The 27,095-nt window shown below is 30.5% G+C and overlaps 1 protein-coding gene across 29 annotated transcripts in view; it reads right to left on the reverse strand.

The window, feature by feature from the left end:
• LOC129791748 (serine/threonine-protein kinase mig-15) overlaps nt 1-27,095 on the reverse strand; it is a 42,556-nt gene continuing 15,461 nt past the window's right edge. The window contains exons 3-18 of one of the 29 annotated variants that reach the window (XM_055830097.1): nt 24,661-25,105; nt 22,896-23,138; nt 20,835-21,358; nt 19,628-19,648; nt 18,382-18,620; nt 15,366-15,507; nt 13,681-14,382; nt 9,559-9,687; nt 6,341-6,823; nt 6,123-6,278; nt 5,872-6,039; nt 5,650-5,799; nt 4,165-4,299; nt 4,012-4,086; nt 3,738-3,907; nt 1-2,000 (exon numbers count right to left, since the gene is read on the reverse strand). In XM_055830097.1, the coding sequence (XP_055686072.1) occupies nt 1,991-2,000; nt 3,738-3,907; nt 4,012-4,086; nt 4,165-4,299; nt 5,650-5,799; nt 5,872-6,039; nt 6,123-6,278; nt 6,341-6,823; nt 9,559-9,687; nt 13,681-14,382; nt 15,366-15,507; nt 18,382-18,620; nt 19,628-19,648; nt 20,835-21,358; nt 22,896-23,138; nt 24,661-25,105 (3,792 nt within the window). In that variant the 3' untranslated portion in view covers nt 1-1,990. Of the gene's footprint in view, nt 3,908-4,011; nt 4,087-4,164; nt 4,300-5,649; nt 5,800-5,871; nt 6,040-6,122; nt 6,279-6,340; nt 6,824-9,558; nt 9,688-13,680; nt 14,383-15,365; nt 15,526-18,381; nt 18,672-19,627; nt 19,649-20,834; nt 21,359-22,895; nt 23,139-24,660; nt 25,106-27,095 lie in introns of all 29 variants that reach the window. The other 28 variants (XM_055830107.1, XM_055830098.1, XM_055830106.1 and 25 more) reach the window with 28 other exon arrangements.

Below are 27,095 nucleotides of genomic sequence, written 5' to 3' on the forward strand. Positions count from 1 at the left end.
TATCCTTGAATACTTTTATTTTGTTCATCAAGTATTGCATTCATAACATTTTATAAAAAAAATGATTTTAAATTAAATTCACCATCATAATACGCTATTTTTTTTATACTGTATGTATTTTTCTTCTCCTCATACCTCATCTCGTAATTTACCATCTAAAAAAATGAATATAATAGATATATATTTGTTTTTAATTTTAAATTTTATTATCATCAAAATACTAAGTAATAAAAAAACTGACTAATTTTTCATGTTATATATCGTATAAATTAAAAAATTAAAAAATTCAATTAAGGAAAATGCGGTAAAATACATTTTCTAAGAGAAAAGAATAAAAAAATAAATTTCCATTAATTCCGTCTTCTTTCGGGGAAAAGTCATTTTTTTTTATTTCAAATAAAAAGTCAGCAGCAATGTAGGACGTTCTTTGGGTCCTTTTTTTGCTCATTGCGCGATTTAATCTCTTCTTCCAATTTTCTTTTCGCAAAAACCTTTCCTATTAGTCACGTAATTATACGAAACAGCCATAATATGCAATATATATTTTTTGCTATTTTTTTTCCTCAGTATAAAACACATTTTTCTTCTTTTTTTTTCTCAATTCTAAATTCTGAATTGGGCGTCGTTTTATTTCATTTTCTTACGAGTAACTCGCGTTTATTTAAATGGATTTATGTATTTGTATTTTACTTTTACATTATACCTTTTCACTGTGCAAAAGTTATATTTTTTCTTTTTTTATTTAGGAATTTATTTTTTTTTAGAAAAAAAAATTTTTGTTTATTTTTTTTTAAATCGATTTTTTTGCGCTAAATATTTGAATAATTAAAACTAACTTGGAATTGAAACAAATTAATTTCGATCTAAATCGATTTTGTATGTATTTAGAGTGATTTTCTTTTGGTTTTTGGTCAATTTTGATTGTTTAATTTTTCATTTTTTAACAAAAAAAATATCCATGAACAAATAAACTTGTTCTCATAATATTTTCTCTATGATCTTAAATGATTTTAAGACATTCGTTTAATTGGAACGTTTTAGTGATATTTATTCTTAACCCTTTCACGTTTACTGGGTCATACACTAACCCAAATGTGAAACATTCCATATATTTAATGCAAATGAATTTTAATATTTTTCTAAAGTCAAAAATGCGATAATTTTACATTTTAGAGCCAAAAGAAAACAAAGTGATACAAATAACAAATGTTTCAATGTTTTTTATGTTTCATACGATCACGAAAGATCAGTTATTATAGAAACATTGAAACATTCCTACTTTCCATCAATTGATGCCATCAAAAAACATTTTTCAGTCAAAACGTTTTCGTTGATCTTCTTCGCATAAGTTTGTTGTTTTTTTATTAAAAAAAAATCAACTTTCTTAAAATTTGCAAAATAATAATGTTTCACGTTTGCATCAACACTAACGAACCCAATGGACGTGAAAAGGTTAAAATACTTGCAATATTTGGCATGATATTCTCAGAAATCTTCACGATATCCAGCTATCAATTTAATTAGATCGCAAAATGATCGGAATATTCAAAATGATCGTAAAAAAACATTTTCACGATATTTTCAAAGAAAAAAAATAAATAAATCGCGATTTTATGACTATTTTCTTACCGTTTCTCTGTATTACTGTTAAACAAAAATATTTTTTGTTAAAGAATTTCACAGACTTATGAAGAAAAAAACATTTAAATTGACCAAGAAACACCCAAAAAATCCATCAAACTGAACCCTTTTGGATTTCTTTTAAAAATCAAATTTATAATTTTGTTCGTTTTGGCAGTAAATAAAATACTTGAGCAATATCTCTACTGAATTGTTTTTTTGATCTTAAAATCTTAAAGTCTATTTGAATGATTTCTTTTTCTCTTTCAAATACATTTTGTTGAGGCTGCTTTATGGGTTTTTTATTGTGTGTGCGATACTTTCTCGCGCGGGAATTTTTATTTAAAATTGACGTTGATCCGCCAAAAGTTTACGCGCACCTGTTTGAAGAGAGAAGAAACAGAGAAAAAAAGGATTTACTTTTAATAAATTATTCTTCTTTTTTTGTTAAAAATCTATGGCAAATGAATTCATCTTTGCGGTGATGATGAGAGTGAGCGATGAAATGCATATTTTCTTATTTTTTTTTCTTTTTTAAAGGCGATTGTGACGATTATTTTTGTAAATTAAATTAAATGTTGAGTGGGTGGGGAGCTGGTGCCAAAATGAAGTGTTTACGACGAAATTCTCTTAATGATTTTCTTTTTAAAAACAATAAATTAATAATTTTGGCAAAATTAATTGTTTAAAGGGAGTTAACTCAATCACTTGGCTGTATTTTATGCTAAATTAGGTTATACTTTGTGCCACATTCAATTCTTATGATTTTTCTTTTAAATTTAATTTTATTTACTGAAATTACGAACTTGTTTTATCTTTTTTTCCTTTCTTTTTTACTTTTTTTTTTCCTTAAAATATTTACAAATATTTTTCTTGCAGCGGTGTGGATGATAAATGCATTGCTAAATTTTTAATTTTCTCTTTCAAATACTCACTAATATTTTTATTTATTTATTTTTTGAGTATAAAAAAGAGTTGAACTATTTCATTTATCTAAATTTATATTTTATCTTTTCATTCAACACACTCATTGTTTTTTTTTCACTGGAAAATAAATGATTTTTTTTTGCTTCTTTACGTCTCCCTGATTTTTCTGTTTATTTTTTTTAAATAGTTTTGAGAGGATGCTTTTAGTATATAAAAAATTTGTACACCGAAAGTTTAGCAAATTTTTTTTTCTTGCATTCACTCAAGAATCTTTTTTTTATTCCTTTTAAATATTAATTCCTGTTTTTTTTTTCTTTCACCTTTCACGAAATTCTAATAAAAATTCTCACGTTTTCTGTGATTTATTTTGTAACTTTAAAAACAAAAACGTAGGATAAATAAAAAAAAATCATAATAAAATTCAAAACATTTACACGCAGAGCTCTCATTCTTTATCCAACTTCAACCTACAAACTGTGTTTTTTTCTTTATTTTACGGTTAATTATGCTTTCTTTTCTTTCCCTATTTATATGAAAAAATTCTATTTATACGAATTACTTATAAAATGCTGATTAAAAGTTGATTATTGTGTTGATTTTTTTTACAGTGACATTCAATTCTATAAAATGCTTTATAAAAATTCTATAGTACGACTTTTTCTTCTGTTTTTTTTTAGTACTTTTTGTTGTTATTTTTAATTTGCATGACTTGTTCCAAAATAACCTACATTATGTAAAAGTTCTAAATATCATTTTAGTTTTATTTGTGTGTGCATATTTTATTTGAAAGAAATTGCTTTTTTTATTAAAAATGAAATTAAGGATTTTTTCATGTTGCAAAAAAGTTCCGAAATATTTTTTTTATGAGTCAAATTCTTCGATCCAGAAATCATTGAAATTTCAAGAATTTCTTCTGAAATTTCAATGATTTCTTGGTCAAAGAATACGTCCCAATAAATGAATAAAAATTCTCAAATGATTTTTATTTTTGTAAACGATGTATTTGCGATGTGTTAGGAGGATGATTTATGAGAATAAAAATGTGAATATTTTGTTTTTTTTTTAATTAAATATAATTATTACTTTTTAATAAAAGAAAATCTAAAAAAAATATATATAGATGAAGATCCAAACCAAGAATGATGCTAAAATGAAGATTTGTTTGTTTTAAGAAGCAAAAAAATGTCTACCAATTTGCCATTCCAGGTTTGTTCAGTGTCATAAAGTAAATTTGACACGATGAAGCACCTTTGGCACTACTAAAGAACACTTTGTCATTCCTTTCGCAAAGGAACTTGAGACGTTGAGCTTTCTTGTGCATAAAAACACCGTCCAAGTGTCCACTTTCGACTGATCGAATCTACAAAACAACAAAAAATACATTTTCCACACATTTTTTTCACTTTTCAGTAAAAGAAAAAAAATTTTAATAAAATTAATCAATTTTAAAGAATTTTTACTCACTTCAATTGCTTTGTTGCCCCAGCCCATGATTTGTCCTGTTCCAATGTATGCCACAGATGTTGGCATTTCACCCCACTTAAGTTTTAAAAAAAATGAGAAAATATTTTAATAAAATAAACTTTTTGAAGCAAATACCAAAAATTAGAAACTTACTTGTAAAACAATATTCTTCGAAACCTTCCCAATGGTATTCACATAGACACCCTCATTATCGTAGCAGAGAAGGAGTTGCATTCCATTGGAATTGGGAAGTGTGACAATGCAGTGCGGAATTATTGGACCCTGAGTCTGCAATAATTACGAATTTATTTTCTTTTATTCATTTAAAATTCATTAAAAAACGATAAAAAAATAATTTTTAGGTGACGCGTAATAAATAATTATTTACGGTAAAAAAAATTACCCGGCTGGCGCATGAACTACTAACGGAATTGTGACGTAATCCCAATATAATGTTACACTGTTAAAAAGAAAACTTTTGCCATTTTAACAGAAATATTTCGATCCAAACTTTGGTCATTTTGATTAATTCAATTGAGGGAAGATGTTTAACAATTTTATTCAGCGAAAGAGTGTTTTAACCAATTCAAATAGTGAGAAGCAAAACGAACAAAGAAGAGCTTCAGTAAAATTTCGCAAAGTGCTTTCATCATTTAAATTGGTTAAAAAGATTGAAGTAAATTAATTAATTCATTCGCTTTGTTCATGTTTTGCAGTTTTTTTTTAATGTTTCTCGTGCCCCGAAGTCTTATAAAGTTTGTAAAACAAAGATTTAATTTTTTTCATGCTCTACTAGTTTTGTTTCTTTACGTTATGCAAATTGCTGTTTCTCATTTGTTTCACTTTTTGTTGTTTCAAGTTTCTCATGAAATTTTTTCGTGTTTCTCGTGTTCCATGAAACTTAGTTTACGATATTCTTTCTTTTTTTTTCAAGCGTTTTGTGAAATAAATTTTAAAGGTTTCACGTTTACGACATTTTCATGTTTCTCATGTTTTATGAAAATAGTTTCATATTTTTTACGTTATACGAAAGATTTTTTTTCCAGTTTCTCATGTTCCGTGGAACTTGTAGTTTCAGGTTTTCACGTTATGTGAATCCCTTTGGGCTCTATTTTTAAATGATTTGTATTTTTTGCTGTTTCTCTTGTTTCAACTTGAAATAAATTTTTACTCTGCTATATTTTGATGTTTCTCGTACTCTGAAGAGTCTTAAAGTTTATTAAAAAAAAAAGTTTTTCACATTTTTCGTGCTCTACTGGCTCCGTTTCTTTGCGTTATCTAATTTTATGCAGAACTTATAAAAAAATGTTTCAGGTTCTGCGAAATTTTCTTGTTTCTTGTGTTCCACGAAGCTGGATCTGTTTTTTAGGTTTCAAGAGTTTCACGTTTTGTTGTTTCAAGTTTCGCATAATTTTTTTCGTGTTTCTTGTGTTCCGTAGAGTTAGTTTCGCTACCGATTTCCCGATAAATTATGATTTATTCTTAATCTCTTCATTATCAAAGATTGTTTTTGATCAATTTTTAATGATTTATATCCTTTCAAAAATTAATATTTTTAATTGAAATTTAACAAAACTTTACGTAAAAATTAATAATAAAATAGCGAAAATCAGTAAATAAATAAAGTATAAAACTTACATGTTTAGGAAGGTAAATGTCATAAACTGATGCGGAATCCAAATCGACGGCATGGAAGCCCTCAGCAGATCCATATATCACTTTGAGACGTGAAGACTCCTCAATCGTTAAATCCACAAGTAATGGTCGATGATGGAGTTCCCCAAAACTCTGCATTAAACATTTATTTTTCAAATCATTTCACGCTGAATATTTTTTAAGGGAAAAAAGGATAAAACTCACCTTAAATGCCATGAACTTATGATATGGTTTTGGGGCCCATGCATAAATTTCTATCGAGTCTTTCAATGCAATCACTAAGAACTTGATTCGTTCGTATTTAACGATTTTGAAATGAACAGCACCTTGTAAATCACCAACATTTATCCAACCGTTGCGCCTCTCAACTTGCTGAAAAGTTTTGAATTTACCAATAAAAAAAAAAGAATTATTTTGAAGGATAAATTGAGGATAAAAATTCCAAAGAAACTTACATCGGAGAGACCATCAGTGCGTAGAATCTTGGATTTTAACCACGATAGATAGTAGACTCGAACACGATTCTTCTTTCCGGAAATTGTTACGAGAATATTTTGGCCTTCGAGTACTTCCATTTGCTGGAAACGACGCCTCGAGATGAGTTGATAGACCTTTCAAAAAAACCAAATTTTGTGAATAATTTAAAAAGGGAAAATTCTCGTGGTCAATGTACCTTCCCCTGACCGGATCTATCGAGCAACATTAACCCATTCTCCGATCCAATGAGCAAATTAACACCCCAGAGTGCAGCACAGAGTATTTCGGAATTGAAACGCTTCTTGTACTTGCGAATTTCGGGTGTATCGCTTGCGGCATCATGGGATGTGGGTGTTACGTTCACATTGACATGACTCTCACGCCGTGATGGACCCGATCCACCGGCCCCGAAGCCAAATGTGAGAAAACTGCGTTGCTTCTGCTCCAGGGCAATCGCATGCGGCGGCAGGGAGTTTGGGGAGAGATTATTTGATGAATTGCTATTGCTTATGCCAACATTCCCACCGCCCTGGTGATTTCGCACCATCGACTGACTCGGACTATGCTGTATGCCCTGACTGTGATTATGGATGGACGACACAGTGGATTGGGGGGAGGAATTTGTGGCAATGAAGGATTTTGAGGGTGTGGAATGGATTGAACTCACAGCGGCACGATACTGCAAAGAGATCACCAAAAAAACAGAATTTGTGATAATTTATTAGTTAAATAAATCACATTTGCGCACCAATTTACTAATTTTTATTTATTTATTCTTTTTAAATTTTTTATTTCATTAGTAGTGCTTTCGGAAAAATGCATTGATTTTCAAATGAGATAAATTTTAATTAAGGGGGATTTCTTGGGAGACTCGTTGGTATTGACACGTTTTAAATATTTTCATTTTTCTTTAAATTCTTAGACTTTAGTTTTTCAGTATTGGCCACATTTAAAGTCTAATTAATTGTGATTTTCCGACTTTTTCACAGAACTGCCGTAAAACACAAATGTAGGTTTTTCTCCGGATCTACTAAATGGATTTTGATGGGGTAAAAGGCAAATGAAAGAAGACATGTCAGTTGAAAATGTACCGGAACAGAATTTTGAACTTCCATGAAAAACACAAAAAAATGTGAACAAAAATCATACTTTTTCAATTTGCTCAGCCCCAGAATGGAAATTCAAAATTCTGTTCTGGTACATTTTCCACTAAAATATCTTCTTTGATTTGCCTTTTACCCCATCAAAATCCATTCAGTAGATCCTGAGAAAAATTAACATTTGTGTTTTTGGGCAGTTCTGTGAAAAAGTCGGAAAATCATAAGATTGCGTCGCACCTAAAATTGCGAAGTTATTTTCTTACACTTCAATAAAACCAAATCCATGAAAAACTTGAAGAAAAATGAAAACATTTTAAAAGTGTCAATAAGAAAGGTTCCCCAAGAGACCCCCCTTACCCTTAATAAAAGAATTTTAAAAGATTTTTTTCTCGGAATTTTAATGCACTTTTCCATTCATTTTTAACAGAATATAACTTTTTTTTAAAACCAACATGCTCTCTTATTAATTCTCTTTCAATACTAAAAGATACCTGGGAAATTGCATTCGTTAGATTTTTTTTTCAATTTAATTATAAACTATTAATGTTACAAAGTAAAATGTTATCGATTGAATTACATTACAATGCCTAAAAATAGAGCTTGAGAAATAAATATTCAGAAGGGATTGGTGTGGGTATAAAAAATGAATATAAATTATATTAGTCCTCCCCATCATACGACCTTTAGCAACATCTAATTAAACCTACAAAAAAGTATTTAGCATTAAACCAACACTAATGTAATCATAATAATAAATTAATAATGTCATATCATCATGCCAGGGTTATTCACATTTAATAACAACAACAAAATGTTACACGAAAGAGAAGAAAAGAAATAATTTTTAGTGCTTTTTTGGAAATAAAATGAAATATAAAATGATTTTCTTTCAATTTTTTTTTGTTTTTGTTGCTTTATTTATTATTTCTTTGCACATTTATCACTGAAAAGACTTGAGAATTCTTTTAATTAATTTGAATTAAATATTATTTGAATAAAGTTTTCAATAATTTATTTTTTTTTTAAATTAATAATTCAATAAGAAAAGAATCCTCATGTCCTTATTATTCCAACTACAATTTAATTATTTGCATAGAAAATGTATTCACAGATACAAAAAAAAAAACTAAATAAAAAATATTTTAAATGAAAATTAATTATTTTTTGAAAAATTACTAAAAAAATGTTACAAAAGTTTCTCAGTGAAATAAAAGAATTTTATTTGTGAAAAATAAATTAGTTCATAACCGAAATAATAAAGTTATTTAAAAAAAAAACAACAAAAAGGATATTAAACAGAGAAAAGTCTTCCTTTTTTTATCAACTGTATTTCCACATAAAAAATGTTGTAATGCTGAAAATACTTACACAATGCTTTTATAAAATTTTAAGAGCTAATACGTTGGTGTACTTTATATTTGGAGTCAGCCATCCGAGCTCATTCGATTTCCCAGGAAAGACAAAATAACAATACAAAAATAAACAGATTATATCTTTTCTTCAAAGTTACTTTTAAGATTTTTGTTTTCTTCTTATCTTTCAAAATTTTAAACTCTAACTAATTGGCATTTCATTATTAAATTTTTAATTTTATTTTATAAAACGTTCATTTCTTCTAAATTCCTACTGAAAAGAAAATCAATCAACTAATTTACTAAAAAAAATTTTAAAAAAAAATCATCGTTGATAAAAAATAAATTTTCCTACATTTCCCTTCTTTTTTTTTAATAGAAAAAAAAATAGATAAAAAGATTCTTTTCATTATGTGAATTAACATTTTCATTGCGGAGGAACTTTTTCTCCAAAATAATTCGAATTTTTTGTTAGGCAACAAACAATCGTCTTTTTTAGTAGTAAACAAATACCTACAGCAAATGCAAAAAAAACTTTCAAAAGACCCTTCTCAATCCAAAAGTCTTCCAAAAATTCTTTCAATTAATACAACAATGTTAATTCACACTTTAAACTTCGTTAGTCACAAATGGATGTAATAATAATCTTTTGGGCACACAAGATTTATATTTTGTAAGAAAACGCAAAAACAATAAATTGTAAAAACTAATGGAGAAAAAAAATCAATTTCCTTTTAGTAAAAATTCCCCTGTCTGGTAAAGAATTTTTCCCATAGAAAACTTGCAAATAAATCCTCGCAATTTTTCACCGGAAAAACGTAAAGTTTTTCTCCGTTTTTGGAAAAAATCCAATTTGTTTGCAAGTGTTTTTTGGGATATGTGAAGCAACGAGGCGAAATCTCGAGCAAAAAAAAATTAAGAGCACACAAGATACAAAAAAAAGAAAAAGGAATAAATCTTACCTCTTCACTTTGTGATTTATCGTGACGCGGAGGAGTTGCTGGTGAAGCTTGGCTCAGTAAATCCGGCAGAACACTGCTTGTTCGTGTGCCAGGTGTCCCTAAACCTCCGCTACTTTCACCACCACGATTCTGTGGGAATAAAATAAATATAGGGACCATAGAAGACAAGAAAATTAAATTAATTCAAAGTTAAATTCATCGAAGAATATATCTTTGTAGTTATATTTTCTTAAGCAATATATTATTTATAATCTCACACTCGCACTCGTTAGAATTTCATCACAAATTATGCTGAATTTTCTCTAAGGGGTATTCACTTGAGAAGCGTAAACACAAGAGTTATTTAATAATTAAGAAACTCACATTGATGAGACGTAATTGAATAATGAAAAGCAGCAAATGAGAGTCAACGTAATCAATGGAAAACTTCCTCTAATATTTTTTTTCTTAATCAATTTAAAAATCAAATTTTCTTGCTGTAACGTAAAGAACATAACCTAAAATTTCTTTTTATGAATCAAACATGGAAGTTTTAACTACAAATTTAATTTCTTTAATAGATTATATTGCTTCTTCAACAAGTAAACAAATAAAAATCCATAAATACTGTTAAAATGTACATTTCTTGACTTAAAATTTACTTCTTGATACTTTTTAATGTAAAAATTTACATTTTTTTTTTGTACAATTCATATCTCTCTATTTATTCAAATTTTGTTGATGAAAATTTCAACTGATGACTTTTCTTTCATTTAATTTCAATTTTATTAAAATCCTTTTAGTAGAAGCTCAGAAAAAGATTTTTTTTCTATTGCATTAAATCTGTATAAAAAATCAAAATGGCGTCGTGGCTTTGATGGATTTTTTCTATACTTTTGGTAGTTATGAAGTGTTTTAATATTGCCGTCAAAAACAACTCATTTATAAATCAATAAATTGAATGTCACAAAATTTAAGAATGTGAAGAAAATTGATATTTCATCTTTTTCGCGGGGGGCGCCATTTTGAATTTTTGCACATCTTCAATTTAGTCACAAAAACATATTTTTCTCAGCTTCTACTGAACGGATTTTAATGAAATCAGATTCAAATTAATGCGGAAATATTAAATTCAAATTTTTAATATTTCTCAAATGAAAATCCTTTGTAACTAAAGCATAATTTTGTGATGAAATTCATAATTTAAAAAAAAATGATTAAGAAAAGCGATAAATCGATTAATTACGATATAAATACTTTTGAAATGTAATTTTGTTGCATTTTTTTAGAAGTTTCTGAAGCAGATGCAATATTATTAATTTTTTTTGTACCTATAAATTTGTTAAGTGATTGATGATTTGAAAATAACAAAAAAAAATGTTTCAAAATCACATTTTTTCTATGCAGTGCCAAAAAGTTTTTTATTTAAATCTATTTCCGAGGATTCGACAAAACCTTTTTTTTCTTGTTACAATTTTGATTTGTTTCTTTATACAAATGGTGAAGGTTCGATTAATGAAGGAAGGACATGAGGAATTTATTTACGGGCATGCCAATTTACTACAATTTCTAATATTCTATTTATATACACAGATTGTAAACATTTTTTTTCACACGTCAAAACACAAATTAAAAAAAAACACATTTCTACTCATTTTGCTTTCATTAAAAAAAAACTAAAACACTTTTATTCTCAACTCTACGAGGAAATAAAAAAATAAATAAAATCCATGCATTCGCTCTAACACAGGGAAATGAATCAAACACGTTAACGTGACTCACGCGACAAAATCTCACTTTAAAACTACGATTAAGTGGGGGTTAAGGGAAAGAAGTTTAATTTAAGCCAAAGCACAAATTAATCAACTCCACAGTTTGTCAATTTATGGGATAAAATTAGAAGCATTAATACAATTTCTTTTTAAACAAAAAAATCTTTGCACGAAGTTTATGTAGATAAAAAAAATATCTAAAAAACTTTTAAAAGAAAACTTCCAAAAAGTCTGTAAAAAATGTTGGTGTTTTCATGTCAAAGTGTGTACAAAATAAGCTATATTGAGTGTAATTAAGAGAGAAAAAAAATCAACACACGAAAAAACATAAGAGAAAAAAATCAAATTAGAGCAAGAAAATAAATATAAATCAAATTACAAAAGTTTGGCGAATTCAATATTAATTTATTATTCTTGTTGATTCTTCTTGCTTCTTCGTAAACAACATGCCGACTTCTTTTATTTTTTCCTACCAGTTGAGAAGATGATATCATGAGAATTCTCAAGAAAAAAAAAAAGAAAGGCTTTAAGCAATAATTCCCTGTTGCTTGCTGGGTTAACCCTTCGGTACATTTGGGGGTTTGTAATTCTTAATTTTTTGGAGTACCTTGCATAAAGAGGAGGATTGGGTGCAGTGAGTTACTTCTTAAAAATTGAATTAAAATTTTTGTAGAGAAACATCCAAAATCGAAGGTATTTTGAGCTTTGGGAAATTACGTATTATCGGCGAATGTTTCAATGCATAATATTTTCCCATTTAGTCAATTCATCGATGAAACATCAGCGTGAATGTTTCATGAACACCTAATTGAATTGTAATGTCATCCTTTTAATTTTTTTTTGGCAAATCTTTCTCGAGTTTTAGAGTAGAATATTTTCTTCATTGACGCAGTTGTCAAAACTCATCGACGAAATATAAGCGGTAAATGTTTCACGCGTTTAAAAAGACAAAAATAGAATAGCAACGTTATACTTTTATTGATTTTACTTACAAATAAAACTAAAGATATTTTAACGACAGTTTCAAAGCAAATATTTCATATTTTTTTCAAAATTCATCGATGAAACATCAGCGTGAATGCTTTATAAATACCAAATTGCATTGTTAGCAAATCTTTCTCGGAATTTCCATATGATTTTACTTTTACAAATAAAGATGCATTTTCAGAGTTATAATATTTTTTTATTGACGCAGTTGTCAAAAAACTCATCGACGAAATATCAGCGGTAATATTTCACGCGTTTAAAAGAATCGCAAAAACAGAATCGCAGCGTTATTCTTTTTATTTTAGGGTAAAAGTTAATCAGCTTTTTTAGTAAATTTTACTTACATAAAATTAAAGATATTTAAGCGAAAGTTTCAACTCATAATATTTTCCATTTAGTCAAAACTTATCGATGAAACGTCAGTGGGAATCTTTGAATTTCTAGACAAATTAACGGCTTTTTCCAACTAATTTTACTTACAATTAAAAAAAATAAAGTTTTCTTAGCAAAATTTTCAAAGTATAATATTTCTTTCTACAGTCACAGCGTTTGTCCAAACTCATCGACAAAACATTTGCGTTAATATTTCATTATGTTTAAAGAGACAAAAACAAAATCGCGACGTTATTCTTTTCATTTTAGGGTAAATCTCTTCCGGTTTTTTCAGCTAATTTTACTTACAAATAAAAATAAAGATGTTTTAGCAAAAATTTCAAAGCAGAATATTTCCGATTTAGACAAAATTGATCGATGAAACATTAACGTGAATATTTCACAAACAAAAAGCAGAATAGTGTTGTAAATCTTTAAACTTTTTGGGGGAATCTTTACTGGGTTTTCCAACGGATTTTACTAGAAAATTGTAAGTTTATTTGATTATTTCTTCATATTTTTACAATTTCTTTAAAAATTACGCGTTTTTTGCAACGAATAATCAGGAAAAACGATCTAATCTTAGGTTTAAGAACATTCCTTGCTGCAAAATGATTTACACAGAAACTACAACATGATGGATGCGACAGACACCCCTTCCTGACTTGATTATAAAGGTTCTAAACCACGTATTCAAGGCTTAGTCCCTCTCCAACCCCTACAGCTGAATGACATGTAAAAAGGACAATAGGATAAAGCAATGTGATGATTGTTTTATATGTACACATGTAGCATTTTTTGCGCTAAAGATTCTCTTTAAAAAAAAAGTTTGAAAATAAAATCCCATGATACCATCTTTTAACTTTTTTTTTTAGCGGTTTTAGACAAATGAAAACATTTTTTTTTAACAAATGGAAGAAACAAAGAAGAAAAAATATATCAACTTAAAGAAAAACAATTAAAAAAAAAGAGGAAAGAGTAATTGATCTATTACAGTCAAGAAATCCTTTACCTGCTGCTGGCCAAATAAAAGTTGCCGCGTGGCCGAATTGCGGATAACAATAACAGATTCAGTTTTCTCCCGTCTTGGACGGAGAAAATCTAAAGGTCTTGATGGTGTTTTCGTGCTTGTCTTGGCATCTTTGGTGGTGGAAGCTGGCGATGATTCACGGTAGTCCGTGAGAATTGGTTCAGCCCCCACTTTTGGGCGTCTCTGGAAGATTCCACTTGAACGTTGAACAATATTTGGATCACTGGGGCTCTGCCCTGTGGCAGCACGTTCACCCAAAATTGCCGAATGCCTCTTTGCAAGTGGAAAGAAATCCGTATTCTCACGCCGGAAGCCACGAACAAAATTCAGGGAGAGCTTTGAATCACTATCCTGACGTTTGTGTGTTGGAGTATTCTTACTTTTGGCCATTGCCTCCTGCTTTGCGCGTGAGCTATTGGCAAAAATTTCACTTTTCACCCGATCCTCCAACTTCATGCGATTCCTATCGCTCGTGGGGACCTTTCCGGGCGCGTCATTCGTGCCATCGAGGCATTTTTTCATCTCCTGCGGTTGCAGGGATATCCGATCCCTCACACCACTCCCGCCATTCCCCTTCCTCTGCTCCAGCGTTCGCGATGCTGGGAAAAATCTCTCAATATCCCATTCACGCAATAAAACCCTCTCATCATTTTCCTGGCCATCACTGTTCTTCTTCTGATTCTGCTGCCACAATTTCCGCCCACGGAATTTTTATTTTTACCCCCATTTAGAGATTTTTTTTTCATCGTTTTTCATTTCCAAATTCCGTGCGATGTGCAGGATGTTTTGTTCCCCGAATTTCATTTAATTTATTCGTTCATTTGGATTTCAATTTAGGCATTTTTTTTTTTGCAAATGATGTGTGCAGTGTATTATATATTTATTTTTCATCGTGTTGTGTGTAATTTAAAGGAATTTGCATAGAGGTGTGTGTTTGTATTTAAAAATTATAATTTTTTTTTAAAGGAAAAAAGGGATTCAAATATTTTTATCAATGTTAGGATGGAGAGGAGGTAAAAGAAAGAAAAAAAAAGAAAAAATACATAAAAATTAAAATAATGAACCATAACCATTTGTTTTTTATATTTTTAAAGCATTTTGTCTATCACTTTTGGCGTTTTTATCGCGAAATTTTAATTTTTTTTTCAAAATTTCGGCTTTTACATTTTTTTTTCTTCAAATTTCCAAAAAGACATAAATTGTACTTTTCATTCTACTAACACATAAATACAACAAAAATAAAGACTTTCATGATAATCAACGCCTAATTAAAACACCATAATATTGTTTTTTTTTAAATATTATTTCATCTAATAAACAATTATTTTGCAAATTAATTCTCCAACACCAATTAATACTGCTTTCAAACTAAAACCGAAATTTTGCAATTGAAAAATAAAAATAGAAGGAATTAATTCCCGTATTAATTGCAAGCTTTTCAACTAATTTATGTAAAAAGTAAAGAAAATAAAACATTAATATTTTAGCAAAATAAATAAATTGACGCTCACAATATTTATATAAAATACGTGTACTTCTAAACATTTCTGGGGACATTTTCTCACAAAGCAGACAAAAATTTCCCTAAATGCGAAACTCTCACACATTTTGCTGAATAAATAGAGAAAAGAAAATATTTTGTTTTTGAAAGATAAAAAAAAACTCACCCTCTTCATAATTAGCGTACGATCGCCTTGATTTTGATCATCGTCATCTGGGGTGGGTGGCAATGGCCTATTGGGTGGACCACCTGATCCATGACTTGGCACTGGAGCGGCAGAATCCTCCGAGAGAACACTCAAACCGGGCCTGTATGAAAATTCAGGACTAACAGAACAAAATTTCCCAAAAAACACAAAATAAACGCAAAAATTGTGAATTTTAAATTAAGAGAAAAAAAATGTGAAAATGTCGTTGAAATATAGTTAAAGTTTAAAAAAAAATAAATAAAATGAATAAATTATAAAAATGGGAATGAGACGAAATGTAAAAATTATTGTTAGAAATTTTGAAAATTTTCATGAAAAATAAATTTTTGATTTGTCTTTTTTTTTATACAAAATGCATTCGTTTTAATTTTAAAGCTTTAAAACTTTTTTTTGGGCTAAATAAATAACAAAGGTGAGGCTAAATAAATAGCCAAAATGGGGTTAAATTAATTATTGATTTCTAAGATTTCTTAAACAGCTATGACGGTTTTTTTCTTTAATTTAATAAATATTTATTTTGACGTCAAAAAATGAAAGCTTTAAATGACAGAAAAAATAACAAACAAACCGAAAAGAAATTTTCAAAGAAAAGAAAATTCAAACGTTGCAACGTTAGACTTTTGACGCCCTAAACGTTCAAGAGAAGGAGACGTCAAATGGTAAACAATAGGTCAGACGGTAAAAAAAAAGACTTTTGAAACGTCAAACGTTAAAAAGAATCGTCGAGTGTTCGAGAAAATCATCAGACGTTTGAATAATAACGTCAAATGTTGAAAAAGGAACATAAAAATGAACATTTTATGAAAAAATAACATAAAACCTTTGAAGAGTTCAAACGTTTGTAAAGAATTTTTATGAAATCTTTGGCGGTATTCTGAGATAAATATAAAGATCAAAATAAAGAAAAAAACCAAGATTTGGTATTCTACTTTAAAATTCCAAGAAATTCACAGGATAATCTTGGAAATTCAAAATATTTCAAAATTTGGTATTCTAAGATAGAGATTTACGGTCAAACCATAACCTAAAAATCTTGTTTCTTCATACAACTTCCAAGACTTTTAGTATTCTGAGATACGAATCAAAATCAAAATCAAGATTTACAAAATGAGTTGTCAAAAGAGGCTTGGATAAAAATATTCCAAGATTCTGTATTCTACGATAGAGATTTACGGTCTTATTATAACGTAAAATGTCTTGGATTTATGTGAAATTCCAAGACTGTTCAGAGGTTGCCTGAAAACTTGGTTTTTAAATGAGGTAAAGGCAAAGTAAATTCGCTATGGGAGGTATGAAAACTCTTGAACAAATAGGGGATGCAGATGCAAAATGACGAGTTTTTGCCGGATTTGTGTTCACTCCATCTTGCTATTGATGGAGTGACGTCCGGATTAGGGATCTCATCCCAGGATTGTCATATCCTGGGATACTGGTGCAAAAATGTTTGTTTTTCGCCGGAATTGTGGTCACTTCTCATTGGTAATGATAAAGTGACTTCCGGATTGGGGATCTCATCCCAGGATTGTCACATCCTTAACAATCCTGGGATGCTGGTGCAAAATTGTGGGTTTTTCGCCGGATTTATGGTCACTTCTCCTTTGTTATGATAAAGTGACCTCCGGATTGGGAATCTCATCCCAGGATTGTCACATCCTGGACAATCCTGGGATGCTGGTGTAAAATTGTGGGTTTTTCGCCGGAATTGTGGTCATTCCTGATTGGTAATGATGGAGTGACCTCCAGATTGAGGATCTCATCCCAGGATTATCAAGTCCAGGACAATTCAGGGATGCTGGTGCAAAATTCTGGGTTTTTCGCCGGATTTATGGTCACTTCTCATTAGTAATGTTGGAGTGACCACTACTCTGGCGAAAAAACCACAATTTTGCACCAGCATCCCAGGATTGTCCAGGGCTTGATAATCCTGGAATGAGATCCTCAATCCGGAGGTCACTTCATCATTACCAATCAGGAGTGACCATAAATCCGGCGAAAAACCCACAATTTTGCACCAGCATCCCAGGATTGTCCCGGATGTGACAATCCTGGGATGAGATCCCCAATCCGGAGGTCACTTTATCATTACCAATGAGAAGTGACCACAATTCCGGCGAAAAACAAACATTTTTGCACCAGCATCCCAGGATATGACAATCCTGGGATGAGATCCCTAATCCGAAGGTCACTCCATCAATTGCAAGAAGAAGTGACCATGATTCCTACGAAAAATTCAAAATTTTTCAGTAGCATACCCATCTTTGTGGGTACAGTTACCACCAAATTATCATAATCTGGAGGCAGAAAGCAACTCTCTGACAATATACCTACATTCCATTCCCGGAGCAATAATGCCTGGGAATAATAGCCGAGATTATACAATCAAGGCTACTGCATGTAATGGTCATAAGGAAGAAATTCCCATAAAGTGTTTTTTCGTTCAATTGTCATCCGAGAGTGAACGAGAAAGCGCAATATAAAAAATTAATGCGTTAGAAAGAGATATCGCTAAAGTTTTCTTGGCGCGAAGCTGAAACCAAGAAACTGACAAGTAGGATAACGCAAATTTTGATTTTACTTTTCTGGATAATTCGTCGTAAAGTAGAATACCGACAGTCTTGGTCTTTATTTTGATTTTTATCTTGATCTTGAAAGGCTTCTCTATCCTAGAATACCACCCCTTATTTCTAACGTTTGTAAAATTTAAAGAAATCCTGTAATCCAAAAGCGAGTACTCTGTGCAAGATTGTTTTAAGTCGAGTTTAAATACAAAATTTTCATTTAATTTACAATTATTTTCTCCCCATTAGAACACTGTTTTCCTCTGATTAATTCAAACGTTAAAAAAAAAGTTTCAAAAAGTCAAAACTGAATGCATTTCAGTGGAATTTCGCAATGAAAGATGAATGATTTAATTAACTTTTTCTCTGTGTGTAAAAACCGTTAAGTATATAGTTCACGTAAAGTAGGTACTTACAGTGGTTTCGGTGGATCACTAGCTAGGAGTGTACCATCATTCCTTGTCCCACCATTTGCCTCCTCTGGCTCACTATCTGTATCCGAACTCTCAATTGGATCCAACGGGTTGACAGTTGATTGTGCATGATGATTGTTTGGCGGCGCCGGTGCTGGCTTCGATGGCACAGATGATGCTGAATTTGACCCCTGACGACTATTCCGTGGCGGTGCTTCGGGTTGAGCTTGTTGCTGCTGCGACTGTTGAGAGACCCCCAATTCATTTAATTGTGCCGCAATCATGTCCAAATCCTATTGTTTGTGCGCGCGCCCCCCGGTCACAAAGTTAAGAACAAAAGGTCTCCTTATTTCATTTGCCATTTTAAACCATTTTTTTTTCAATTTATCAACAATTCGTTTTTTTTTATTTTGCTAATTAATTAAAATAAAACAATGAGAAGCTTCTTTTTGTTTCGAAAAGAAGTAAAACAAAAATTTTTTTTCGCCTTCATGCAATTTTTCTCATTTTATGCTTTAATGTTCTTTCATTTAAAAAGGAGTTTATGCAGTGTTCTTGAAAAAAAACTTCCTCATATTACAAAATAATTTTAACCAATTTTGTTTTGTAGAGAATAAAAATAGGATGGGAAATCGCTAAAGAAACATCCCAATTAGAAAAAAAAAACCTACAAAGATTATCGAAAAAAAAATATAAAATTTCGTCGCCATTTGCAATTTTTATCCTTTTGAAATTTCGAAACATTTTTTTGTAGTTTATCGGCTTTTTTTCTATATGATCCCAGTGAAAATTTGGGAGTTTCTTTAATGATTTTTAAACCTTTTTTGATTGTCTACAAAATAAAATTAGTCAAAATTGTTTTATCAATGATGCAGTTTTTCTAAGAACTCTGCATAATCTCCTTTCTACGTTGAAAATTAATGCGAGTTTTCTAATTATTCTTTTAGCATTAATTTAGCAGCATTAAATTGTTTGATTTTTATTAAAAAAGCAGCGAAAGAAATATTAAATTTTTTTAAAAGATTTACTAATGCAGAGTTTTCTGGTCATTTGTCACAAGAAGACCTTTTGATGCACAAACTTTTTATTGCCAAATGTTTTTTCTTAAAGAATTATTCTATTTTTTGAAATTTTTTTTACAAAGACAGAAAATGAATAAAAATCTTAAAAAAGTATATACATAGGAGCTATGTAGATATTTCAAAATAAAACATTCATAACGAAAAAAAAACTATTTCTGACAACATACCTCAGGTCTTCGTGGTGGAAGCTTTTACATATGTTCATGTTATGTATCACAGCATAAAAAAATGTACAGAAAAATAACGAACAATGTGCAGGAAAGACATTCTCGAGCATTTGGTGTTGTGCATATTTTTTTTTTGAAGAAATTTATGCGTGATTTGAATTTTTAATGTTTTTTTTATGTCACAAAATATTCAACGACATTTGAGTGGATTTAGAGGTGTGAAGGTGTTTTTTACGTGTATAAATTTGTGCAGCAGGCAAACACAACAACATAAATAAAAATTGTACATTATTATTGAAATATTGTGGGTGCGTGTGATTTGAAGAACAAAACAGCCCAGGAATACATGAAACAAAAAAAAAGAAAGAAAGAAACACGTGTAAAGCAGCAAAATAAAAGACTTTTCTTTTTGAAAAAAATAAATAAAATTAACATAAATGTGGAAAATATATAAATAGACGAAATTTGCGTCAAAAGAGAAGGAAATTCATAATTTTTTCTTTGATAAAATCTTTTTGCTTTTGTGGAATTTCTTTCTCTTTTATCTTCTTATTTAACAAAATAATTACTTCGTACACAGCTTAAGAGGGGTCTCTTGGGAGAACCATTGGTATTGAAACATTCTAAATATTTTCATTTTTCTATTGAAGAGTAAGAAAATCACTTTCCACCATCTTAGGTGCGACGCTATCTTGTGATTTTCTGACTTTTCCACAGAACTGCCCTAAAACGCAAAGGTAGGTTTTTCTCCGAATCTACTAGATGGATTTTGATGGGATAAAAAGGAAATGCAAGAAGACATGTCAGTTGAAAATGAACCGGAACAGAATTTTGAATTTCCATTCTGGGACTGAGAAAAGTGGAAAAACGTCAAAAAATTGTGAACAAAAATCACATTTTTTTTTTCATTTTTTCATCTCCAGAATGGAAATTCAAAATTCTGTTCCGGTACATTTTTCACTGACATGTCTTCTTTCATTTGCATTTTACCCCATCAAAATCCATCAAGTAGATCCTGAGAAAACCCTACCTTTGTGTTTTTAGGAAAATCACAAGATGGCGTCGCACCTAAGATGGTGGAAAGTGATTTTTTTTTCAATAATAAGTCTTTAAAAACACTTAATTTCACCAACTCTCAAAAGAGACCTCCCTTAATAAATTTTCAGCAACAAATTAAATGAAAGAAATCAATGAAAATGAGACTCACCATTGGCTTAAACATATTCTGAGAATTCCTCTGAGCCTGCTGCGGTGTCTGTTGCTGCGCCTGTGACGATCCGGAACTCCTTGGCGTCGGCGGGAGCGGTCTATTGGCATGCTGAGACCCATCTGAGACAATTAATCTCTGCGGCAATGCCGGTCGTGACGGTGGCCCCGGTTCCTCAATTGCCGGCTTTTCGGCACCACGATGGGGCTTTTGATTGCGATTTGGTTGCGGTTGTTGCTCCTGCGCCATTGTGCGTCCCTCCTGGATTTGCTGGAAATTGCGCCTGAGTGTATCACCGCCGGGTGCTTGAATGATTGAGGACGGCTCCCCAGCAGTCTGGGGCTCTTCGTCATCATTGTCCGAGCCAGAGTACCGATAGTCCTCACGACTCTCCTGCTTGCGCTTCTTGCATCGGTCGATATGATCCTTCAGCTGAATTCGCACCTGTCGCTCAGTTGGTTGCTCCTTGATAAAGGGATGCTTGAGTAGTTGCTCTGTGTAAGGCCGCTGATGATAGTCTTTCACTAAATTCAGAGAGAAGATTTTTTTCTCATTCTCTGTTTCTTTTCTTGCATTTTTTTTAAGTTTAGAAACTAAATTTCACTTTTAAAAAAACTTCGGTTAAAATCACTGAAGTAATCAGTAAAAAGGCATTTTAACAAAATATATCAATTATTTTAACTTAATTTCACGATACAATTTGATAAAGCTTGATAAGAGGTCTGAAATTTTGATAGGTTGTAGGGGACATCAAGACCTATCCAACGATATCTCATTTTCAAAAATCGGTCAAGCCGTTTATTCAATATGGCCGCCACAATTTTTCATCGAAAGTCGACTATAACTCGAAGACGGTTTGACCGATTTTGATCAACTCGGGCTCAAATGAAAGATCTAAACAAACCCTACAACTCTCTAGAACATCCAAAGTTTCAAAAGTAACCGCTACGGGGCCAAAAATCAAGAACTAAATTTTCGATAAATATCTCGAAAACGCCATTACCGATTTTCCTCAAATTTTTATATATCATAACCTACTATAACATCTTTTTATTAAAAAAAAATGAAAAAAATATGTCGCCATTTTGAAAATACTGAGTTTCAACTTTGACATGTCATATCTTGGGTTCTACAAATCCGATTTTGATCAAATCAGGCGCAAATGAAAGGTTTCATGAAACTCTACAAATTTCTAGAATATTGCAACTTCGGAAAATGACTGCGAAAAGCGCTAAAGTCAAAATTAAAATTTTCGAAAATGCCATTATCGATTTACTTCACATTTTAATTTTTAACAGTGTAATAGTAAAATTTGGAGTAATTTTCATGTTTATTTGAACCGTCTTTTATTAATTTGGCAAATTCCCAAAAAATGAAGAAAACTCAAAACCTTCAGCTTGATCTTAAACATTGAAACTTGCATTGAAAGCAAACATGAGAGACACTGCATTGCATGAAGAGACAGCAATTTTAATGGAAAACTCTCTTTTTTTTTTTACTTATATTGCTGAACTTTTACTCTATTCTCTGCCACACTAATTATACATTATTTTGTTGTCTCTCCTCCACCCCAGACTCTCATTGTTTATGCTAATTAATGGTACATAACAAGCAAGAAGAAAAAAACCATCAGACGTGACACAAATTAATGTCAAATGATGGATTTTCAATAGAACGTATTTTATATTGAAAATTCACGTTAAATTGGAAACAAAATTAGGGAGGAAGTGATAGAAATCTTTTCTCATGCAAAGAATATGGAGGAAGATTGAGTCTCTGCACAGTCCATGATTCATCACTTTTTTGCCCATTCTTTCTCTCTCTTTCATTTAATTGGATTAATTAATGAAAATCATGTGAAACGATGCAGTGTTGCATTTGAGACAACCAATATATAAAGCAATACCGGAGAGTCAAGGTCCACAGAGGCCATCAATCTGCACTCAATTGCATTTAATTGATCATACAATAATAGTTTATTCAAATAATAAAGAGTCTCTAAAAGTCTCTGGAATTTCTTCTTTTTCTCATTCAATTTAATCCGCGCAGCATGAAACTTACCAAGAACTGTATCGATGAATCCCTGAAATTTCTTCGACCACTTCCGTGACTTTAAGCGCGGGGGTGAATTTCGTGGAATGAGAAAGAGTGCACGCATTGGATGCAAATCACAGAGTGGTGGTTGTGATTCAGCCATTTCCAATGCTGTTATTCCCAATGACCACAAATCACTTCGATTGTCATACGTTGCATCCGGATTCTCATCGCAGGCAATCACCTCTGGTGCCATCCAATAGGGTGTACCTGTTCCAGGCAATAAGACACCAAACACACACAAAATATTGATTTAGGAAACCTCCCAAAAAGATTTAACATTTTACTAGATTAAATTTCATTCAATATTTAAGGGGATTTTGTATTGTAGTCTGATACAAGATATTTGTGCTTCTTATCCCTAAATAATCATTCAGAGGGTATTCAATTGTGTGAAAAAATGAAAAAATATTTTATTTTATCAAGAAAATTACAAAATAACATTTTAATTTAAAATATTCCATAGAAAAAAAAATCATAAAGTTTATGCTAAATAACAATCTCTTTGATGAAATGGTTAAGTTTGTGGCACAATCGTTAAAATACACAGCTCATGTCTAAAAGGTAGTCGGTTCGAGAACAGAACCAGAGGATTTTTTTCCTTCTTCGACGGTGTCTATTATTTAATGAAATGTGAATAAATAGAAAGAATATTAATTTCAAAGAAAAATTCTCATTTTTTAACTAATAAATTCAAGGAAAGCATTTTCATTGGCTTTATTTTCAATAATAAATTAATTTGAAAAGAACAATAGAAGACATTTATCAAGAAAATTGATAGATTGACAGTCGGGATTAAAAATTAAAGTCGGTTTATAAGTCGGTTTTAAGGTTTTAGGTCAGTTTTTTTTTAAGTTTGACTTAAAATTTGTAAGTCGGTCTTGAAATTTTTAAGTCGGTATTTTAGTTTTAAGTCTGTTTTTTTAAAGTTTGACTTAAAATTTGTAAGTCGGTCTTGAAATTTTTAAGTCAGTTAACATTTTACAAATTTTGATGTTTAGAGATTTTCAGATGCACTTTTTTGAACTTAAAACTTAAAATTTTAAAGTCAGAGTTATAAAATTGACTTAAAACCTTAAGACCGACTTCCAAATTTTAAGTCAGACTTTTAAAAAAAAAACTGAATTAAAAATTTATTACCGACTTAAAAACTTTAAGCCAGACTCAAAATTTTAAGTCAGACTTAAAAAAAACTGACTTAAAACCTTAAGACCGACTTAAATTTTTAAGCCCAGCTGAGTAGTGAATTCCACCCTAAAAAATGTTCCATCTAAAAAATGCCTCCATGTTGTAATACCTCCCAAAAACCCCCAACTACTTCTCACAAATAAATTTTGAACTTTAATTTCAGAGAAAAATTCAACAAGAAAAAAATCAGAAATTCTTTACGCACAATTCCTTCAAGGTTTTTCTGTGCAAAATTTAAAATTCAGCGATAAAATTCTCTAAAATGTTTACCTTGCAACACCCATAGCTCTAAAATTGTAATCTACAGAGAATTTAACGGTGCGTAAATCAATTTATGGATAAAATCGCATTTGAATTCATCATAAATTACATCTCTTTGCCTTCAAAATTCACACAGTTAATGGTTATAAAATCTGTGGAAATGATTGCGCGTTCGTATTTAGAGCTTCTTGTTAAATTGTGAGTGAATACGCCAGTGAGAAAAAAATAAGTTTTATGGGATTGAAGGGTGGATGAAAAGGGGAATAAATAAATAAAAACTCACCGATAAATGTATTGCGACGCCCTATCGTTCGATCCAATTGGGCAGAAACACCAAAATCCACCAATTTCACTTCGGCATTGTCCGTGAGAAGGACATTCTGCCCCTTGATGTCCCTATGTATCACTTTATTCGTATGCAGGTAGCTCAAACCACGCAAAATTTCACGACAAATATACGCTATCCATTCCTCCTTGAGACTCTGACCCTTTGTGGATTTGACGAGATCTGTGACGGATCCTGCGCCACAGTACTCCATCACAAGCCACAGCTGATCATCCTTGCCAGCTGGTGATTTTTTAATAAAGGCCCCATAGTATGTGGCAATATTGCGATGATTTGAGTACTTTTTCAGTACATTTATCTCTAATTTTATCTCTTGTTCCTCCTCCTCAGTCACATCCATCACCTTAATTGCGGCCAATTGGCCAGTCTTTGTGTGACGGCCCTGCAAAAATCGAGACGTGGAAGAAAAGTTTTTAAAATTAAGAAATTAATATTCAAAGTTAAAAAAAAAGAAATTATTTATCGATTAATCATCTTATTATGAGAAATTATTTAACAAATTTAAGAAGAAAAAAGTTTTTTTTTAATTGTATAAAGCTTGACAAGAAGAACCTAATAGATTAGTCGGTTTACTCTCCGATTTAAATTGAAGAACTGAAGATAAAATTAAAAGATTTAGTAAAAAAAAAACTTACTAGCTAGAAAAATATTGCTTGAACACAAAGAAAAAGTATGATGTAAAATGTTATGTATTTTCCTAGCTTGTTTTTATAGTATCTTTAGCATGCGCGCCCCAATGTATTTCAACTTTACTGTTTTGTTATTATAATTGTAAGTATAATTTTAAATGCAGCCCCACCATGTACCTACACATGTACAGGGACAAGAAAGTGAAATAAATAATAAATAATAAATAGACAGAAGATTGAACCATCTTGAACAAGGGGTGTTTATCTGACGAATATTTTAGTTTTTTAAGCGAATTTGCTGAAAAGCGAAAACTCAAAACCGAAAAAAACCCAAAAACGTATTTAAGATTTTTTGGTTTGATTTTTAGCATTTTATTACTTTTCAGTTTGAATTTAGTGCTTTTTTAGGATTCAATAATTTCATAAAGTTTTGTTCCTCAATCTGTGCTGTTTTGGGACTTAAAACCAAATATTTATCGGTTTGAATTTACACAAAAACTCTATGAGTTCGTGCAAAAATCCCTTTGGCAGACGAAAGGGTTAATTAAAAATTATTAAGCAATAAATTAAATTTTTAAATCTTCCCCACAAGACATTGAGAAAAATAAATAAAATTTATATTAGAAAAGATTGATAAATGTTAATAAAAAAAATCCCATTTTGTAGAACCTTTCCTCGAAGTTAAATTATGCATTTATTCAACATGAGGAAATACTAAACCAACAATATCCGGAATTTTAACCACAAAAACCATACACCACACACACACACACACTATGAGAATAATAATTTACTTCTTTCAACCACCCAATTCCAATTTTCTCCAATATTCGCCTCATCCATCGCTTCCTCGTACCCTCTCACCTTCCTCGCCCTAAATGCCATTTTCAAAGCATCACAAAATGAGGAAAAACACGAGACAAATTTATATGCTACACATCTTTAAACGGTGTGATTTATTTACTACTTCTCCTTTCAACCAGTGTAAAAGAATTTTATTGAGAAAATTGTGGTTAAAGTTTTTCTTTCTTTCCTCTTTTTTTTCGTTTTTCAAAGAATAATCCCACAAACGAGATCTATTATTATATATTTTAGTGTGCTGACAAGACTTTTTTTCTCCCTCGTGTTTTGTACCTACCTAGATTTTATGCTACCTCGTTAAGCATTTTGAAATATTTCTCTGATAGCATTTTTTCTCAATCAATTGTTTACCAATAAATCGAACAATGCCTCTTATTGTTTAAGCAATTTATCTCAATACGCAAAAACAAATACTGATTACAGGAATTCTCTCGTACTTATCGCGTGAGTTTTATGAATCTTTTTTTTTTAATTAGTTTTCAATTAAACTATTAAGATATGTTTGTGGAAATCATTCAAGATCCCTTGATTAATTTAATAAAAAAAAACTTTTTTAACTTTTTATTGTTAATAGAATTTAACCCTTTCAGACTTAATTTTGTACTTTGAAACAAGAGGTGTTAATCTGTCAAATATTTCGATTTTTTTAGTAAATCATCCTAATATTTCCTTTAGATAAAAAAAAAACTTACTAAAAAATAATTTTTTTTGGTTAAATTTAAGCTTGTATTTAATCCCTTGAATTAATTTTATACTTACTTTCGTGAGCTTTATTTTTAATTCTTAGGTTTGATTTTAGGACTTATTAGGTTTAATTTAGTACCTTATAAGCTCGCATAAACGACTAAAATTGGAAAATAATTTAATGAGACTTATCTTTAA

This window comes from Lutzomyia longipalpis, chromosome 3 (assembly GCF_024334085.1).
Source record: "Lutzomyia longipalpis isolate SR_M1_2022 chromosome 3, ASM2433408v1".
Taxonomy (NCBI): Eukaryota; Metazoa; Arthropoda; class Insecta; order Diptera; family Psychodidae; genus Lutzomyia; species Lutzomyia longipalpis.